At 38.2% G+C, this 15,833-nt stretch overlaps 2 protein-coding genes across 11 annotated transcripts in view; both read left to right on the top strand.

Moving 5' to 3' along the window:
- Nucleotides 1-407: 407 nt before the first annotated feature.
- Nucleotides 408-2,560, top strand: LOC132861931 (guanylin-like). Its single transcript, XM_060893634.1, has 3 exons — nucleotides 408-552; nucleotides 1,069-1,255; nucleotides 2,003-2,560. The coding sequence occupies exons 1-3, from the start codon at nucleotides 484-486 to the stop codon at nucleotides 2,065-2,067; spliced, it is 321 nt and encodes a 106-aa protein (XP_060749617.1). The 5' UTR covers nucleotides 408-483; the 3' UTR covers nucleotides 2,068-2,560.
- Nucleotides 2,561-2,694: 134 nt separating this feature from the next.
- Nucleotides 2,695-15,833, top strand: part of eif4g3b (eukaryotic translation initiation factor 4 gamma, 3b) — a 38,294-nt gene continuing 25,155 nt past the window's right edge. For 2 of the 10 annotated variants that reach the window (XM_060893622.1, XM_060893620.1), the window contains exon 1: nucleotides 10,195-10,652. In XM_060893622.1, the coding sequence (XP_060749605.1) occupies nucleotides 10,341-10,652 (312 nt within the window). In that variant the 5' untranslated portion in view covers nucleotides 10,195-10,340. Of the gene's footprint in view, nucleotides 3,674-10,183; nucleotides 10,653-15,833 lie in introns of those variants that run through there. The other 8 variants (XM_060893626.1, XM_060893624.1, XR_009649986.1 and 5 more) reach the window with 8 other exon arrangements.

Raw genomic sequence — 15,833 nt, 5'->3', positions numbered from 1 at the left:
TAAATCTTTCAACTAAAAAAAAAAAAAAAAATTAAAGATACAAAAGTTTGATTATATAATAATAATAATAATAATAATAATAATAATAATAATAATAATAATAATAATATGTAAATATGTAAAAATGTCTATAAATAATAGCTGATTTATAAAAAGAATCAGTAAATACACATCTAGCTACACCAGTGTAAATGTATAGAAGGTGTTTTTTCTTTAATAAATACTTTAAAAAAGTGTTTCTCACTGAAAGCTTCTGAAATACAGCTGTGACCCTGAATTGTTTGTCTATGCACTGTTACGCACAGTAATAAAACTTTTTTCATCACTACTGTGCCAATCAACCTGCAGTTTAATAACTAACATAACCACAGGGTGGAGATGATAAATTGCTCGGATTACCTTTGAAGTTGTGTTTTAAAAGGAAAGGCAAGATGTACAACAAGGTTAGAAGACAGTACAATTTTGCCCAGGGCTCAGCTGAAGATGAAGGTCTTTCCAGTCGTTCTCCTGATTTTGGCCTTTGGCCTAATCTCAGATGCGGTGATTGTTCATGTAAGTGTGTTTATCGTTATATTTAGTATTTTTCTATGATCTTAAGAAGTGAGACAGAATTAAGTGCAGCTATATAGCTGAATAGTGTCTCATTTAAGGGGAAAAGAGTTGCTTTGATACTATTGTGACTGAGCTAGACCTGTTAAATTACTACCTGCAACTAGAAAATCTAATAGAAATCAATGATAATATTATATAGACGTACTAATAGAATACAGTAGATTAATAATGGTACTAATTCACAGAGAATGACAATGTCCTTCTAGGAAAACAGTTCAGATCAGAACAGTTCAGTATTTTGAGCAGAAATTGTGTGTGTGTGTGTGTGTGTGTGTGTGTGTATGTGTGTAGAGTGTGGTGCTTGACTCCACAGTGTGTGTAGAACTGCATCTAAATTTAAGCTTATGACCATTTTATCATTTTTAACAAAACACTTTAAACATATTTTGCAATTTGGGGTCAGATTGCTCCGGTTACACCAATAGAATTGACTATGATTATTCTGTTTTTATTCAGGAAGGAGGATTTTCATTCTCACTCGAATCAGTAAAAAAGTTTTGGGACATCCTGGCTAATGGAGAATCCTCCAAACAGACCAATCTGTTGAGTGTGTTCAGCGCAGTTTGTGAAAACCCACTCCTCCCTGGGGAATTTCAGCCTCTGTGCCAAAGCAAAAATGCACAAGTTCATTTCTCCAGTCTCGGTAAGCAATAGAATGGAATAGAAAAGAATCAAATAGTTTGGGTTCCAACCAACATCAGTATGGAAATAATTTAAAATTCACAAAACAAGATACAAAAATATAGATATATTTAACACACCAGACATTCATGTATTTATTTAATGTCAATCATGTGACAACAGCACAATAAGGCATGAGAATAGCTAGAAATCTATTTCAGTCGTTTGCTGTTTTGCACAATTCTTTACATTATCTCAGGGACCGGCTGCTATGAAACTGTGTTCATTATAGTATTACTGTACACAATATTGTTGAACATACAGTATTTACACTGGCCGGCGCTCTTTCTGTTTATTCTCTTTTGTGTATTATCTTTTTTGTATTGTCTTGTAATTTTTTGTTTGCATTGTTTTTTGTCCTGCACTGTCTTGTCTGTCTTGTTTGTCTTGTCCTGTACTGTTTGCACCAGGTTGCACAGATGCACTTTATGTGGCTAGGATTTACTTACTAAGTCCTTAGCTCTGTCTTTGTTTTATGAAGCTCTATGGTCCTGGAGAAACGTCTCATTTCACTGTGTACTGCAAACAGCTATATTTGGTTAAAATGACAATAAAAAGCTTCTTGACTTGACTTGACTTGAGGTGTTGCCACTGAGTGTACATGATAAACTCTTGTGTCCAGCAGTCTGTATTCATTGATATTATGTTCTTTCTTATCCTCTAAAATAACTACTTTAAACTGAACACTTTTTTTATGTTTTACCTGTAGCATGTCTCTCCAGGAATAATGATATTTGTGAGATCTGTGGATTTGCTGCTTGCACTGGTTGCTGAACATGACTCAGTATCATGCGAGTACTTCAAGATTCTCTCTCTCTCTCTCTCTCTCTCCATACATTCTACTTCTTTTTAGTAAAACAATTTTTAATGTTTAGTAAAAAAAAAAAAAGCATTTTGTATATCTGTATGGAATCTGTCTTTGTGTGGTAAAAATTAGTATGCACAATCACCAATTGTAATAAATTGTGGTAAGATTTATATATGTTTATGGTAGTATTATGTATTTTTATATATGTAATGTTTATCTGTTTTCTATGTGTATTTTTACTAGCAACATTTATGCAAATTAGAATCCAATAATATAGAAATCCAAGTTGAAATATAATATATAAATATAATGGAAATCTCACTAACCAGTCTTCTATGTCAAAGCGTTTGTAAACATTGGAATATTAGTGTGAAAATCAGAGATACTGCGTGTTGTCAGAAATAGTGCATTACTGTAAAAAATCAACACCATGATCATGTAATAAACATTTTATCACAAGCTTAATATACAATTGTGAGCCTATTAGTTACAAAATGAATCAATAAATCAATAAATCTGAGATTAAAGTATTAGTAATTAGGTAAGATAAGATTCTAAATAATACAAGATACGCCTTGTGTAAAAGTATTTACCCCCCTGGAAAAAAACAGCTGGGGAAGTTAGCTGGTCACCAGTTACACAGGTAAACAATGTGCATAAGATTTTGTAACTTAAACCTGTTTGTTATTGAGAAACATGAAATGCAACGATGAATAACTGACACAAAGTGTCGCTGTTAGATCATGGAGCTGTTAGATCAGCTCAGAGACGAGCTTCTGTGAGAAAACACGTCAGAAATAACACAGTCCCGTATAAACAGGGTGTTAAATCCGCTGGAAACTAACACCGGTGTAATATTTTCAGACGTTATGTATGATATCACGCGCTTTTGTTTACTCTTTCGATCGCCACTTTAAATCCCGATTTCCGAAAGTTGCCGGAAATCCCCGATGTAAGCCGAAACGTCAGTCCTGTAGGACTGGCTGGAGGCGGCCACATCGCCATGTTGATCGAAGTCATCCTGCTCAGTAGAGAGTTACTCGTGAAATAGCACTTCTAAAGATCGGCTATTCTTAATTTAAGAAAGGGCACGTCGTCAAGATCGCCCTGGCAAGCAGAGACGAGCTGGATCCTCGGACACCCCGAGCGGGGAGGGGGAACAACCCCCCTACCTTCAGCAATGAAGACAAACCCCAATAAGCGCTAGCTAGCTAACGTTAGCTTGCTACTTGCTACTAGCTAGCTTAGCTTTCTGAACTAGCTTTTCCGCCACCGGCAACTCGGTCGTTGAGGCCCACTGCTGGCTCAACTCGCCAGCTAGCTACGTTTTATACGCGTTATTTTTTCAGCTGCCGGTCTACGGAGCTAGATATTTCTGTAAATAGTCGCCTTTGATTACTATTATTATTTTTTTTTTTATTTTGCAATGAGTTTGCCGCAGAAAGCGGTTCCGAAGTCAGCCGCTCCAGCCGCTGCCGGACCCGGGCCGACTAACTCCTCTCAGCTGCGGACTCCGCTAGCCTCAGTGCCGCTGCCGGGACCGCCGCTCGCCCAGCAGCCTCCTCCAACACAGTATCCTTCACTGACAACACATCGCTCACTTGTAGCTAAATAATCGTCCTGTTTGTGTTTCGTGGCTTTGTTGGGCTTTTTGTTTACGTCGTGTCCGGTGTACGAGCACCATAAACCGTATATGTTGTCAGTTTGAACATAAACATCTAGATATGTCGTCTGCCTTGTGTTGAGAATAAAACTAATTAGAAACAATTGTATTTGGTTCGTTAGAATGTCAGTTTACGTGGTACAAAGAATGTAAACACGAAACTAGCAAACTAGCCAGCTATCGGTTGCTTAGCGGCTCTGTTGGTTTGGGGTGGTTTTCTAGCTGACTAAAGATGAGCAGCAGTTGGAACTTTGTTTTTTTAGGATTTGCTTTGATAATGGAGTTCGGTGTGATATGTAATCAGTCTGTTTGTAAACAGTAACCACTTCAAGTCGTCGTTAAACAGTAAATACGAAGTCGGTAGCGTATACCGGCTGCTATGGGGTTTAGCTAGCTGTGCTAAGCGGGTAAACTGGACGTGGACAGCTTTCAGTGAGAACCCATTAGTTTGATATTTCAGTTGACACCCATCTACTTGTCAGCATCTTTTCCATAAAACAGTAGTCCACTCCCTTTCAGTACAGACCCTGACCTAATTTTAAGGAAATGTGTTTCAGGTCTTTCGCAGTGTTTCCTGTCTGCTGTACCGCAGTGCGTATGACACTTGTACACATGCTATTTGTGGATGTCTGTGTGGTCCATTTTATTTCTTAGATTGTCCTGAGAAACCTTTCCGCATTGTCAAGTTTGGACAGTTTCTTTTTTTTGTTTCATTTATTTACCCACTATTCCTTTCATTTCTGCTGTTTCCTTTTTGTATGAGAATCAAACAGAAGTGAAGTTGTAACATTGAGGGGAAAACTCTGGTTTCCTGTGGAAGTAAAAATGGGAGAATGAGAGAATTAAGATGTCTTACTGAAAGATGGCACATTTAAATAAATCACACCGGGACATACTGGTTATAGGAAAATAATCAACGCTGGGGTGGTGTGATGCAAAGACCAGGATTGTTGTCATCACAAAGTTGAAAATAGTCCAATTTTTTTCACCAGCCACTTTTTTTTCTGCCATTAAATAAGAAATAAATCGTAGCTTATCGCGTTGACTTCCCCATGGTGGAAAACTGGTTGTTACAACATCACTGACACCTAAGGTTACTTCTTTAAATGTTAAGTAAGCGTGTATTTACGGAAAGCTTCACCGATAATCACAGATAATACGTTCATCTTCGATTATCACAGATAATACGTTCATCTTCGTGAAATACCTTTGTTAAGCAGTTTCTTTTTATTCTTTGATTACGTCGATGGGAAGGAGTTGCTACTACGACAAGGATCAGCTCCTTAATATAAACCTGTCGTTTCAGTTACAGCTGGACATATTGTCTAAGTTTACAAAGGGAAATGAGTTATTATTTTGACCTGTATCGTTATCAGACTTTACAATCTAAAGTCATTTGTGGCATTTAAACACCAGCGTCATTGCCACCTCTTGACTCGTCTAATCTCTCTTATTCTTTTATTAGGTTGTTTAAATTCTTTCCCCGCTGTCACCTGTACAGAGTGAATAAGTGCATAATAGACTATTTAATACCTGATATCTGCTTACAAACTAAATTCATTAGCCATATGTTTTTTTTGGGTTTTTTTTTGAGGATTTTTATGGTACAAAGCTATTTGAGATGAATCATATTTATCATGTGAGAAATGCTAGTTAAACTTGACCCTCAACCTTTTATGATCTTTGTAGTCAAAAAAGCTTAAGAGCTTAAATGTAATTTTTTTAGTGGATATATGCAGTATATAAGGTAAAATATCTATTTATCTGCCTTGGTAAAAAGATCATTTTTTTGGCTTGATAATTTTTTGGGTGTGTTCCAGAAGTGAACCACGCTGACATTCGACAGGTTTTTCCAGGCCACCACACATTTATTTCATTGCCTCAAAGAGATTAGTTTTGGATTCACTTGTGAATAATTTTTTTGTAAAAGATTGTCTCAGCAGTTTAAACAATATGTAGTCACATTTATGTTGTCGCTATTGAGACGCATTCACTAACTCGTTAATGTTTTTGGGATAAAGTCATGTTAAAGTCGCTTTGACAAAGATTTATTTCATTTTCATTCTGCATAATGCCAGGAACCACTGAGTGACATAATGTTGAAGAAATGTTGTGAAAGCATTTCTGAAGTACTTTAGAGGCATGCTATTTTAATTGCCACTGAACTGGCTGGGTATTACTCAAGAATTAGCTGGTTGAAATCTGATAACCTGCCATATAGGGTCACAGTGTTAAGTGAGTGTGTTGTCATTTCTTTTAAGAACACCACTTTGCATATTTCGACTGAATATATTGCTCATATGTTCATAAGTCTCTCAGGATTAAGATCTCAGTCCTGTTCTCTTTACCGTTCGTATTCGAACCCTCTATTAGCTAATGCAGTACACAGTACTATTCACTGCTGTTCATTCCACATCCGTTTCATACTAGACCTTTCATTCATCATTCCCTGCAATTATCCAGGATTTAAACTCCAACTTTTATAGTTACATCAAATCTTCATGAAGCTTTGCTGTCATCAAGCTACAAACCATGCTTTTCGAATTTCCTGTTACTTTGCCATTAGTACAGCTGTAATAAATCTTTAAATAAAGCACAGCATAAATATAATCATGAATGAAAGTTGAACTTTTAATTTGAAGAAGATTTTTTTTACAACATTTAGCTTGGTGTTAGCACCGATTTATATAAATGTCGCACTGGATGTTAGTTATTACTGTAATTTGGTGTGGATGTTTGGTCCACATTTTCGGTGATGGAGTACAGTTTTTATTAACCTGAGGATGATACGACCTCTTTTTAGTTTCTGATCAGCAGCTTTAACAGTTAGAGTTCAGGCTTGTCAGTGGAACACCCTGGGATTTGTCCACTCTTGTTGAATCTTTTAACTGAATCCTGATGACTGACATTGGCCTTCCTGATAGAACTACAGCAGGAAGGCAGGGGATTCCCCAAAACCTTTCACAGTCATCTTTTATTTTCCTTTTCTCTTGTTTGCAGTGGCTTATGAATATGCACAAGCCTATGTGCTGATATACATCATCAGGCAAGTAACCAACTTGTGTTGCGGGATTCTTTTGGTGTTGTAAGCTCATGGTACTTTGTGTTCTGCCTCCACTTTGTCTCCATTGACAAAGACAGTGCTGTTTAGCATGCTGGCCTGAGATTGAGGAGCTGTGCTCAATCATAAGAGTCCTGTCATAAGACAGTAGTGTTTTACAAGCTGACTTGTTTGTGGTTTATATGTTTGTGTGAATTTTTTTATTTTTTCCCCAGAGTATATTTTGTAACTTTAATGGAAAGCAGTGCAATATGTATCTTGTGTTATAACTCTAAAGAAAGGGTATGACTTCATTCATGTTATTAATAGGACTGTAGCACTCAAAATAGTCTTTAACCTGCTGACTGTACATTTGTATTTTGAGGTTTTCTTGGCATTGTGCCAAAGGTTGAAACCAGCAGCCATGAGCTGTTCTGTTAATCCAGTTATTGGGTATCTTATATTCTGAGAATACTGTTTGAAACTGGAAGTGCGGCAGGGAAGGAAGGATTCCTCCACCCTTCTAACAATAGCCTCGTTTGTGCTGCGCCCAGACTTTTCTGCACTGCTGCTGGCTGGCGTGGAGACGGGACAGGCGTCTCCATCCGTAGGAACTCCGTAACTCTAAGAGCCACTTATTCAATCACCGCTGCTTTGTTTCACATGTTTCACAACTTTTTACACATTTTGTGGAAGAACACTATCGCTGTACCATGTTAGCATTTAACTCTCAAAAATTCTCCAAAGAGAAGTCTTCCTTCCCTTAAGTAAAGTTGAGCCTGTTCAGGTTTGATCGTGGAGTGAAGAGGTGTTTTAAACTCTCCGATATTAACTGATCCCCTGGAAGCTCCACCCACTTTTTCCAGCTTCAGATAGTAGCATAATGATTTTGGTAGCAGACTGTAGGTTCATGGTTTTCCATGTTACTTGTCTCCTTCGTGTTCCATCAGAAATTGAGAGAGAATGTTTTTTTTCTTAATGAACCTGTTATTAGTCTTGACATATGAGGTGATTATTCAGAATGCTTTGAGTGCTGCATGATTACATGGTTCGCATTATAAAGAGCATCACTGTGATACTTTCAGTTCATACTAATGGGTAACGATCGACTAACGTATCGCCAGGACTAAACAAAGAACCTATAGGCCAAATGGGATTATTCATCTCGATAACAAAAATTAAAACCTTCCTGTTTTGCCGATATGTGCAAAGCCTTTTTTTTTTGAACTTCAAACAGAACAAGTACATTCTTCCTTGTTCTTACTAAAGAACAAAAAATACTAATAGAGACCAGGCATTGATCGGTCATTTTTAATGTGGTGTTGCTTTACCAATCCTGTCTTTATTCCAACGTTAGCGTGAGATTTCAGATTTGCAGTGCAACAGGAGCAAACAAGCTCACGGTAAACACCTGTGGGAACGCAGACATGCAATAAACAAATTCACACAAAACTGAAAACACTTTTACGTCACAGTCACTAATCCTCTACCGGTTTTTCGTCAGACACGTGCGTCATCCTCATTAACTTTTAAAGACACATTTCTGTATTCCTGCAGCCTCAAATGCCTCTCTAGCCTCAAATGAAAGTTAGGTCAGAGCCGAATGGTAAGTTATATCCATGTGCATCATATTAATAACACACGTGTACAAGTGTCATATATTACGTTTTATATATATATATTATTGAAATAATACTTAGGCCTATACTTTGACTTAAGAAAATAAAACTACTTGTTAACGATTAAAATAGTTATGAGGTTAATGAGTAATTGTGTATTCCAAATAAAATACAGAGAATTACACATTTTGTGGACAGAAAACAAGTCCTCAGTTGGAGCACATTGTAGAGCCAACACAAGAAAGTGCAAAGATGCAAAGTGTATTATTTGCAATGACATGGTGGATATGGGAGCTGCAACAAGGAAGAACAAAATCCACAGGAACCGTGAAGTCATTTAAAGACTTGACACTTACCTGTATATGAAGAAGCACAAATGGAAAGCACACATTTTTCTATTCAAAGAAAGCGGCAAAACACAGATCCCAGTACAAAAGTTCTTAAAATTTTAATAAAAGGGATAATTGGGAGTTAGATTCTGGCTTTCAGTGATTGTTGGCTGTGGCTGAACCAAGGTATATCACGATGAACCATGAACTACTACACAAACATGCTTGACATGCTCTGATGAGTCTCTATGACATTTTATTCATAATAAATGGGAAACAAAGTCAGCTTCAACGTCAAGCTTGTTAGGCTCCCCTACACGAGAGCTATTTCTTGGCTTGTTGACCGGTGGTATGTTACATGAGAGAGGGTCGTGTTTGTGTTCAGAGATGTCTGGCCAAACTCAGACTTTAGCTATACTGCTCGTGGGGAATGATGGTGTCAGCAGTCAGACAGCAGTTGGGGACATCATTACTAAGTTGAGGACATGTGCAGCACACTTTAATCACGATGTACAAGCTTTTTGCTTGTACAACGTGATTAAAGTGTGCTGCATGTGCTGCAATGTCTGGGGGCCAAACAAGAAGAGCTTGGCATTCAAAAACATGGCATCATTTAAGCAGTACATGCCCACTGGAACAACACTTGTACCCGTGTTGCAGAGGATGTTGAAGCAGCAACGTGCCCTGAATTTCTTTTTTATGCAGGTGAACATGGGAAACTTTCATGCTAAACTGCTGATCAATGGGACATCATTTGAAATCTGGTAGAGACACAAAGCCCTATTGAAGAAGTCTTCATTGAAATGAGCAAATCATAACAACTTCCTTATGCATTATTCTCTGTATTGCTGTGCTGAAGATGCCTTTTCAAGGACAGTGTCCCACAACCAGAGACACAGACAAAACACAAAGACAGGCCAAAATTGAAGACAACAAATGTTTTGTGTTGGCAAAACTGCTAGAACATTGATAAAAAGCCCATATCTTTACTGCAGCAGGTGCATAAATAAAGTCAAACATTGGATAGTGGAGGAACGCGTTATAGACACACACACACACAACCAGAAGCCAATACCACACATGCAGAAAGTTAAAGACCAACAATACTTCCTAAGCAAGCAAAGAGAGAAGCAGAGGAACCAACTGGTCTTTTTAATCAGATCCATGCCAGCATTCTTGAAGCCCAAACTCCTGACGAGTGTGAATGTCCACAAGGCGCCGAATGTTTTTTAATATTTCATTTTTGGAGCTCTGTTAAATCTTACTTCTTTTACACATTTCCTAAATGAATATTAAAGTTCTGCAAAGAAAATTCATTGAGTATTATGTGCATTTAATGGTCTTTTTAGTTTCACTGTTTTTCTGTATCTCACTTGCTGGAATTAATTTATCAGCTTCATACACGCGTTGCTGGTTCCTAGATATTGGCATCGGCCACTAAAAAAAAAAAAAAAAAGCCATGTAGGTCGACCACTACTAATTGGAGCAGGCATGTCTTGACAACATTTTGAATTCCAGCACAAACACAGCTGACTTTCTCATGTCTGCAGCTCTTTAGTATTGTACTGTCTGTGCCCAGCCACAGAGCATGAGTGGAAAGTTTTCTTTTTCTGTAAGAGCTGATGACTTGTCGTTTCTCTGTAAACAGGAATTCCCTGTCTATTACCGAAAAAAAAAACACACTGAAGGATTTTTTTCAACCTCTTATGATGTTTTTGTGCTTTTATGTGTCTTCTGCATGTGTCTTGTTTGTTCTTCCACTTTGGTGATGTGTTTAGCCTTAAATAGTTGCTTCTCCAGAGTTTTCCTTAATGCGTTGCACCCCAGGATCCCCAGAGTGCAGCCGCCGCTGGACGAGCGAATCTTCTCCACACCGCCTGGCGTTGCTGCCGTCTACAGTGTGAGTAAAAAGCTTTACTTCTTCATTCTTCTGCAGAACACAAATCCTTACTCTTACACATGGTTAACATTTTGTCTCAAGTGCTTCTTAGAACCAATGGGAAAGTCTGAAGCATTTCTGGTTTTTCAAACCGTAGTGTAATTTTAGCTATTTGAAGGCTGTTTATTTATAAAAAAACTAACCAAAAAAAAGCAAACTGCACCTTGTTTCTGATTTTGCTGTGACATGACTGATTCTCATGGTTATTGAGGGGATGAGTGAGAAATAAAGACTGAATGAAGCTAAGGTCTCTATAATATGTCAGTGCAGAGCTTCCAGTAGTCAACCGAAGCTAATGTTAAGAAGGCTTAGCTGTCCGTCAAACAAGGTGTTGGGTAATAAACAATGAGGCTTAAACTGGGAAAGCACTTTTTATTTATTTATTTATGTATTTATTTTTGTTATACAGTCATAATTTCTAGTGATTAGTAACTGACGAGTATGTTGATCGTATGATTTAAAGTCATGTGTATGTTTCTTCAGCTTGGAAAAGAATTTGGTTTGGTAAGATGGCTAAATGTTCTAGTGCATTTCCTGTGTAGTGACTTATGACACTGTAGACTATGAATAAAAGATTGGCATTCAGACAGCCATAGGTGTTCTACCTACAACACATTCTCATGTAGCCTCATGAATTGATGTTTATTGGGACACTGATACCCCTTTTCCACCAAAAAGAACCGGGTGCTGGTTCAGAGCTAGTGCTGGTTCTTCTGGCGATCCTTCGGCTAGAGAGCCATCACAGAGCCGAGTCTGACGTCACTGTATACGTGTCATCTTTCCCAGCAACATTAGCGCAACAGCAGCAAACACAACATCAACAATGGCGGATGTTGCTTTACTGTTAATGCTCATGGCTTTGCGAACCTACATTAGCATCCAAACACGGCAAATCCAACGTGTACGTGCAGCTCCATGTAATTTGTATAAACGGAGGTTGTAATCGAGAAAGTACAGAACATTATTTTATCATTAACATGGAAAAAAATGGTAGCCTTAGCATGTAGCTAGCTACTATCATGTGTGCTGATAATTGATCATATTGCAGTAAAGTAAAAGTTATTAAACATTGGTATACTTAAGAACCACTTTTCCTGGTTCAGAGCCGGTGCTTTGGGTGTCGAAAAAGAAAGAACTGGTTCTAAATTAGGCTCTGGTTCCGAACCAGCACTCAAACTGCCTCGGTGGAAAAGGGGCATGAGTTTCAGAGCACCTACGGTTCTGGTGCTTATGGGTGTGAAACAGCTGTCAGAACTCCCACCGGTTTCCTCTCATCATTTCATTTACACATCTCTATTAGACAATCACAGTGGAAATGGGCAGCCAGACACATCAAATTTAGAAAGCAAAAAAAAAAATCTTCAGATCTACACAGGCATATCCAAAGTGCAATTTCAATACTCCAAAAGTGTTGAAAGTCTGTTCAGTTGGCAGTATAAGTGGGCTCTTGGGGACTGCAATGCAGTAACAGCAACAAATTAGTCTTTACACCGAGTGTGGCTCATCTTGTGTTGATGTGTTGGAAGCAGGAACAGTTGGCAAGCGCAAGATTCTGAGGGACTTTGACGAGGGCCAGATTGTAATGGCTAGACAACTGAGTCAGTGCATCTCCAAAACATTAGGTACCTACCAAAAGGAGTCCAAGGAAAGGCAACCAAGTAAACCTGGGAGAGGGTCAGATCATGGGTGACCAAGGCAGCTGAAAACAGCTGAAAAGGCTGATGCTGGCTATGATAGAAAGGTGTCAGAACTCTCATTGCATCACAGGTTGGTGTATTTGGGCTACATAGCTGCAGATTGATATGCTAACCCCTGTACACAATACCAGACCTAGTCTGAAGAATCACATTTCTTTTACATCTTCTGGATGTCCTTGTGTGTATATGTCACTTACCTGGAGAAGAGAGAGCTTCAGTATGGACTATGGATAGAAGGCAAGTCAGTGCTATGATGCCTTTTGCAGTGTTCGGCTGGGAAACCTTATATGCTGGCATTCATGTGGATGTTGATTCTTGTCATTTACCATGTACAACCGATCATGGTAATGCACCCTGCCACTTTGTCATTCTCCTTAAACTATTCCTATAAAAATGATTGCAGAGTCAACATGATGTTGACTTGGCCTCCAAATTCCCCAGATCTCAATTGATTAGAGCATTTGTGGGATATGTGACCCCATCTTACAATTTACAGAACTTAAAGGATCCTCTGCTAATGCCTTAGTGCCAGATATCATGACACACATTTAGAGGTCTTTTTGAAGTCCCCTCCTCGACATGGTAGAGCTGTTTTGGTGGCACAAGTGGGACCTACGCAAAATATTCGCCAGGCGGTTTTAATGTTATGGATGATCTGTGTACAAATCTGCTGTTAGTCCAACAAATCTGCTGTTTTTCTTTCTGTCCAATGGTCTTTCCTCTTGTACGAGAGTCATGTCAATTTTCTTACTACAACACACTTGTATTCTGTGTTTTACCAGGAGAACCTGAAATTGTGCTCAGAAGGAAAACTTTAATTCTAACGTCTGTCTCATAAATAATCTGGAACAGTCATATATCTAGAGACTGAAGATTTAATAAGCATTAATTAACCTGGAACACCATTTTTTAGTACAAAATTATATTAAAAATATAGTCAAGTAAATGTTTTGATCAACTAATTGCAACCGCTATTTCAACAGAGGAAAAATGTACAAACATTCTGAGAGGAATTTCGGGTGATGACGTGTTAAAAAAAAGGTGTTATTTGTTGTTATATTAACACGATATATGTTATATTCAACCCCTCTCCTTTTCTTGGGAAATGGAGGTACAGTTATGGCTTGACGTCTTGGGTCTTGGACCACCGGTCCTCAGACAGGTTGAACATCCTGTCCATGAGAGCGACTCCCATACTGCTGCTGAAGTGCCTTTACAACCTTTCTCTAAGATCATGGAGGAGACTTTTCAGAAGGAAGCATGGTCCAGTCTTTGGTTACCTGGTATACAATGAATTCCTTTTGGTAGAGTATTTACTGCAGAGAGAAGCAGGGAGTGTCTGTTGTGGCTAAAGAACCGTTGAGGGAAGAGGGGCAGTGGTGTTTGGATAACTGAGGAGAAGGACAAACAGGATTTTTACATTTTTTTTAATCATGTTTGCTTTTATGCTGAGCTGTACTTTGAGGTTATATCACAGTTGTGTGCTGCTGGCCTTGCGACGCTCTAGCTGCAGGGCTGCCATCAGGTTCATTTCTTATATGCATTTTCTACAGCTTTCACTTTTTACCACAAGCCCCCTCTCTGGAGAAAATAAAAATGGTTAGATAAACTTCGTAAGCCATGATCAAACTATATAAAATAGACTGCTATATACCTGCGAATACAGCTCTGGAACAAAGAAGCCTTTATTTCGGTATATTGTTTAGGGGGGTAGGGGGGTGTATGTGGGGTGGCAAGGGCAAAAGCAGAGTTTGAAAGTTTTGTATGCTATGTGCTATGAAACTAGCATCAGCTGTTTGTCAGCACAGTGTTCGGGTCTTAAATGTACCGTACAGCACCATAGTCGAGGTGGTTAAAAATGGCGAGTGTCATTTGTAGATGTGATTTGTTACTCATCATGTTTTTTAATGAGGCACAGAGACGCACATGCTGCAGCATCTCTCAGTGCAACCAAGGTAATCTCATTATGAGTTACAGTGGTGTCTCTCCAAATCCTGTCCAAAAGACTGTTCCACATTACCTCTATAGCACAACATGCTGTGACAGGCCTGGATGTAAAAGTAATTCACAAGACGCTTAGTTCGAGGCTCAGGTAACTGTTTCCCTCGAACAATAATGATGTTTGAATGGGTTAAGGGGTTTGATGAAACAGAAAACACAGGTATTAGATAAGATTTTGATATACTGGTGTCTCAATAAGAGGTATTTCTGGTACAGTAAAAAATGACACGTATTCCATTGTAGCTCCAGATTCCATTCAGAATTAAGAACTTTGGGGAGGGGGAGGTGTGTGTGTGTGTGTGTGTGTGTGTGTGTGTGTGGAACACCTTTCAGTTCACAGCTCACTGACTGTCAGTGCAGCAACATACTGGAAACTGAAGTGTTCCCAAACACCAAACTTTAAACATTTTTGGACTCTTCCAGCCCCTGCTTGTTGCTAAAGGTAGGATCTGGTACATTAGTATGATAGTATGCTGGCATATTCCCTCATGGAAAATTGAATTTACTCAATTTCTACATTACTGTAGCAGACCAAACGCAGCTGACGTTTTCTAATGAAACTTGTTTGCGTTTGTACTCGCGTTTGTACTCATGAGCAAAAATAGCTGCTAATGAATGTAAAACTTTAATCATATTAACCCTTGTATGTTGTTCGTATTTTTGTTACTCAGCCAGTGTTCATGGCTCTGGTGGACCCGCTGCATTTTTGGGTTTTTAATTCAACACAATCAAAAATTTAATGTTAAAATACTCTACAGATGTTTACTTCATCCCAATTATAAGCAATATAAACAGCATATATGGTTAATATTTGCCCTTTACCTTTATTACATCACATTATTTTAATTAAAGTGCTACTTGTTTTTTGTTGTTTTTTAATAAAATGTAATAAAAAAAGAAAATCAAATTTAGTCAAGTTATGAGTGGAAAAAATCAACAAATTTACAAGGAAGCAAAGTTTTTCAAAACTATTGATGTTTATGAATATGGGTCCCACAGACCCGAACACCATACTAGGGTTAAGGTGCTAATAGAAAGTGCAAATGAAAACAGAAATATTGAAATCTGATTTAGATAATTAATCGTGGTGGTGTGTTTAATCGTGGTGTTTATTTTTTTTTTTTAAGAAGTCATAAAACTCCTGTTTGTGAAAATCAGTCTCAATAAACATTCTCACCTAAAGCGTCAAAGGTGTGAGACAACACGCAGCCACGAATGAAAGGCCTTGTTCTTTCATTTTAAAGCATTTTATTAATTATTTATCCAGTAAAGTCACTAGGTGCTTGGCTTTGGCTCGGATACTGTGCTAAAATCAACACCTGTGTGCTGCAGATTGTTGCAAGTCTCACTCGACTCTAAAAACAGTCCAGAAGAACGTCATGCGTTGCTGTAAGCAGAAATTAAATTTGGAAGGATGAGGAAATATGAGTTAAAGTGTGATGCA

The sequence above is a fragment of the Tachysurus vachellii genome, chromosome 19 (genome assembly GCF_030014155.1).
Source record: "Tachysurus vachellii isolate PV-2020 chromosome 19, HZAU_Pvac_v1, whole genome shotgun sequence".
Taxonomy (NCBI): Eukaryota; Metazoa; Chordata; class Actinopteri; order Siluriformes; family Bagridae; genus Tachysurus; species Tachysurus vachellii.
This window is presented reverse-complemented; position numbering and strand designations above follow the sequence as displayed.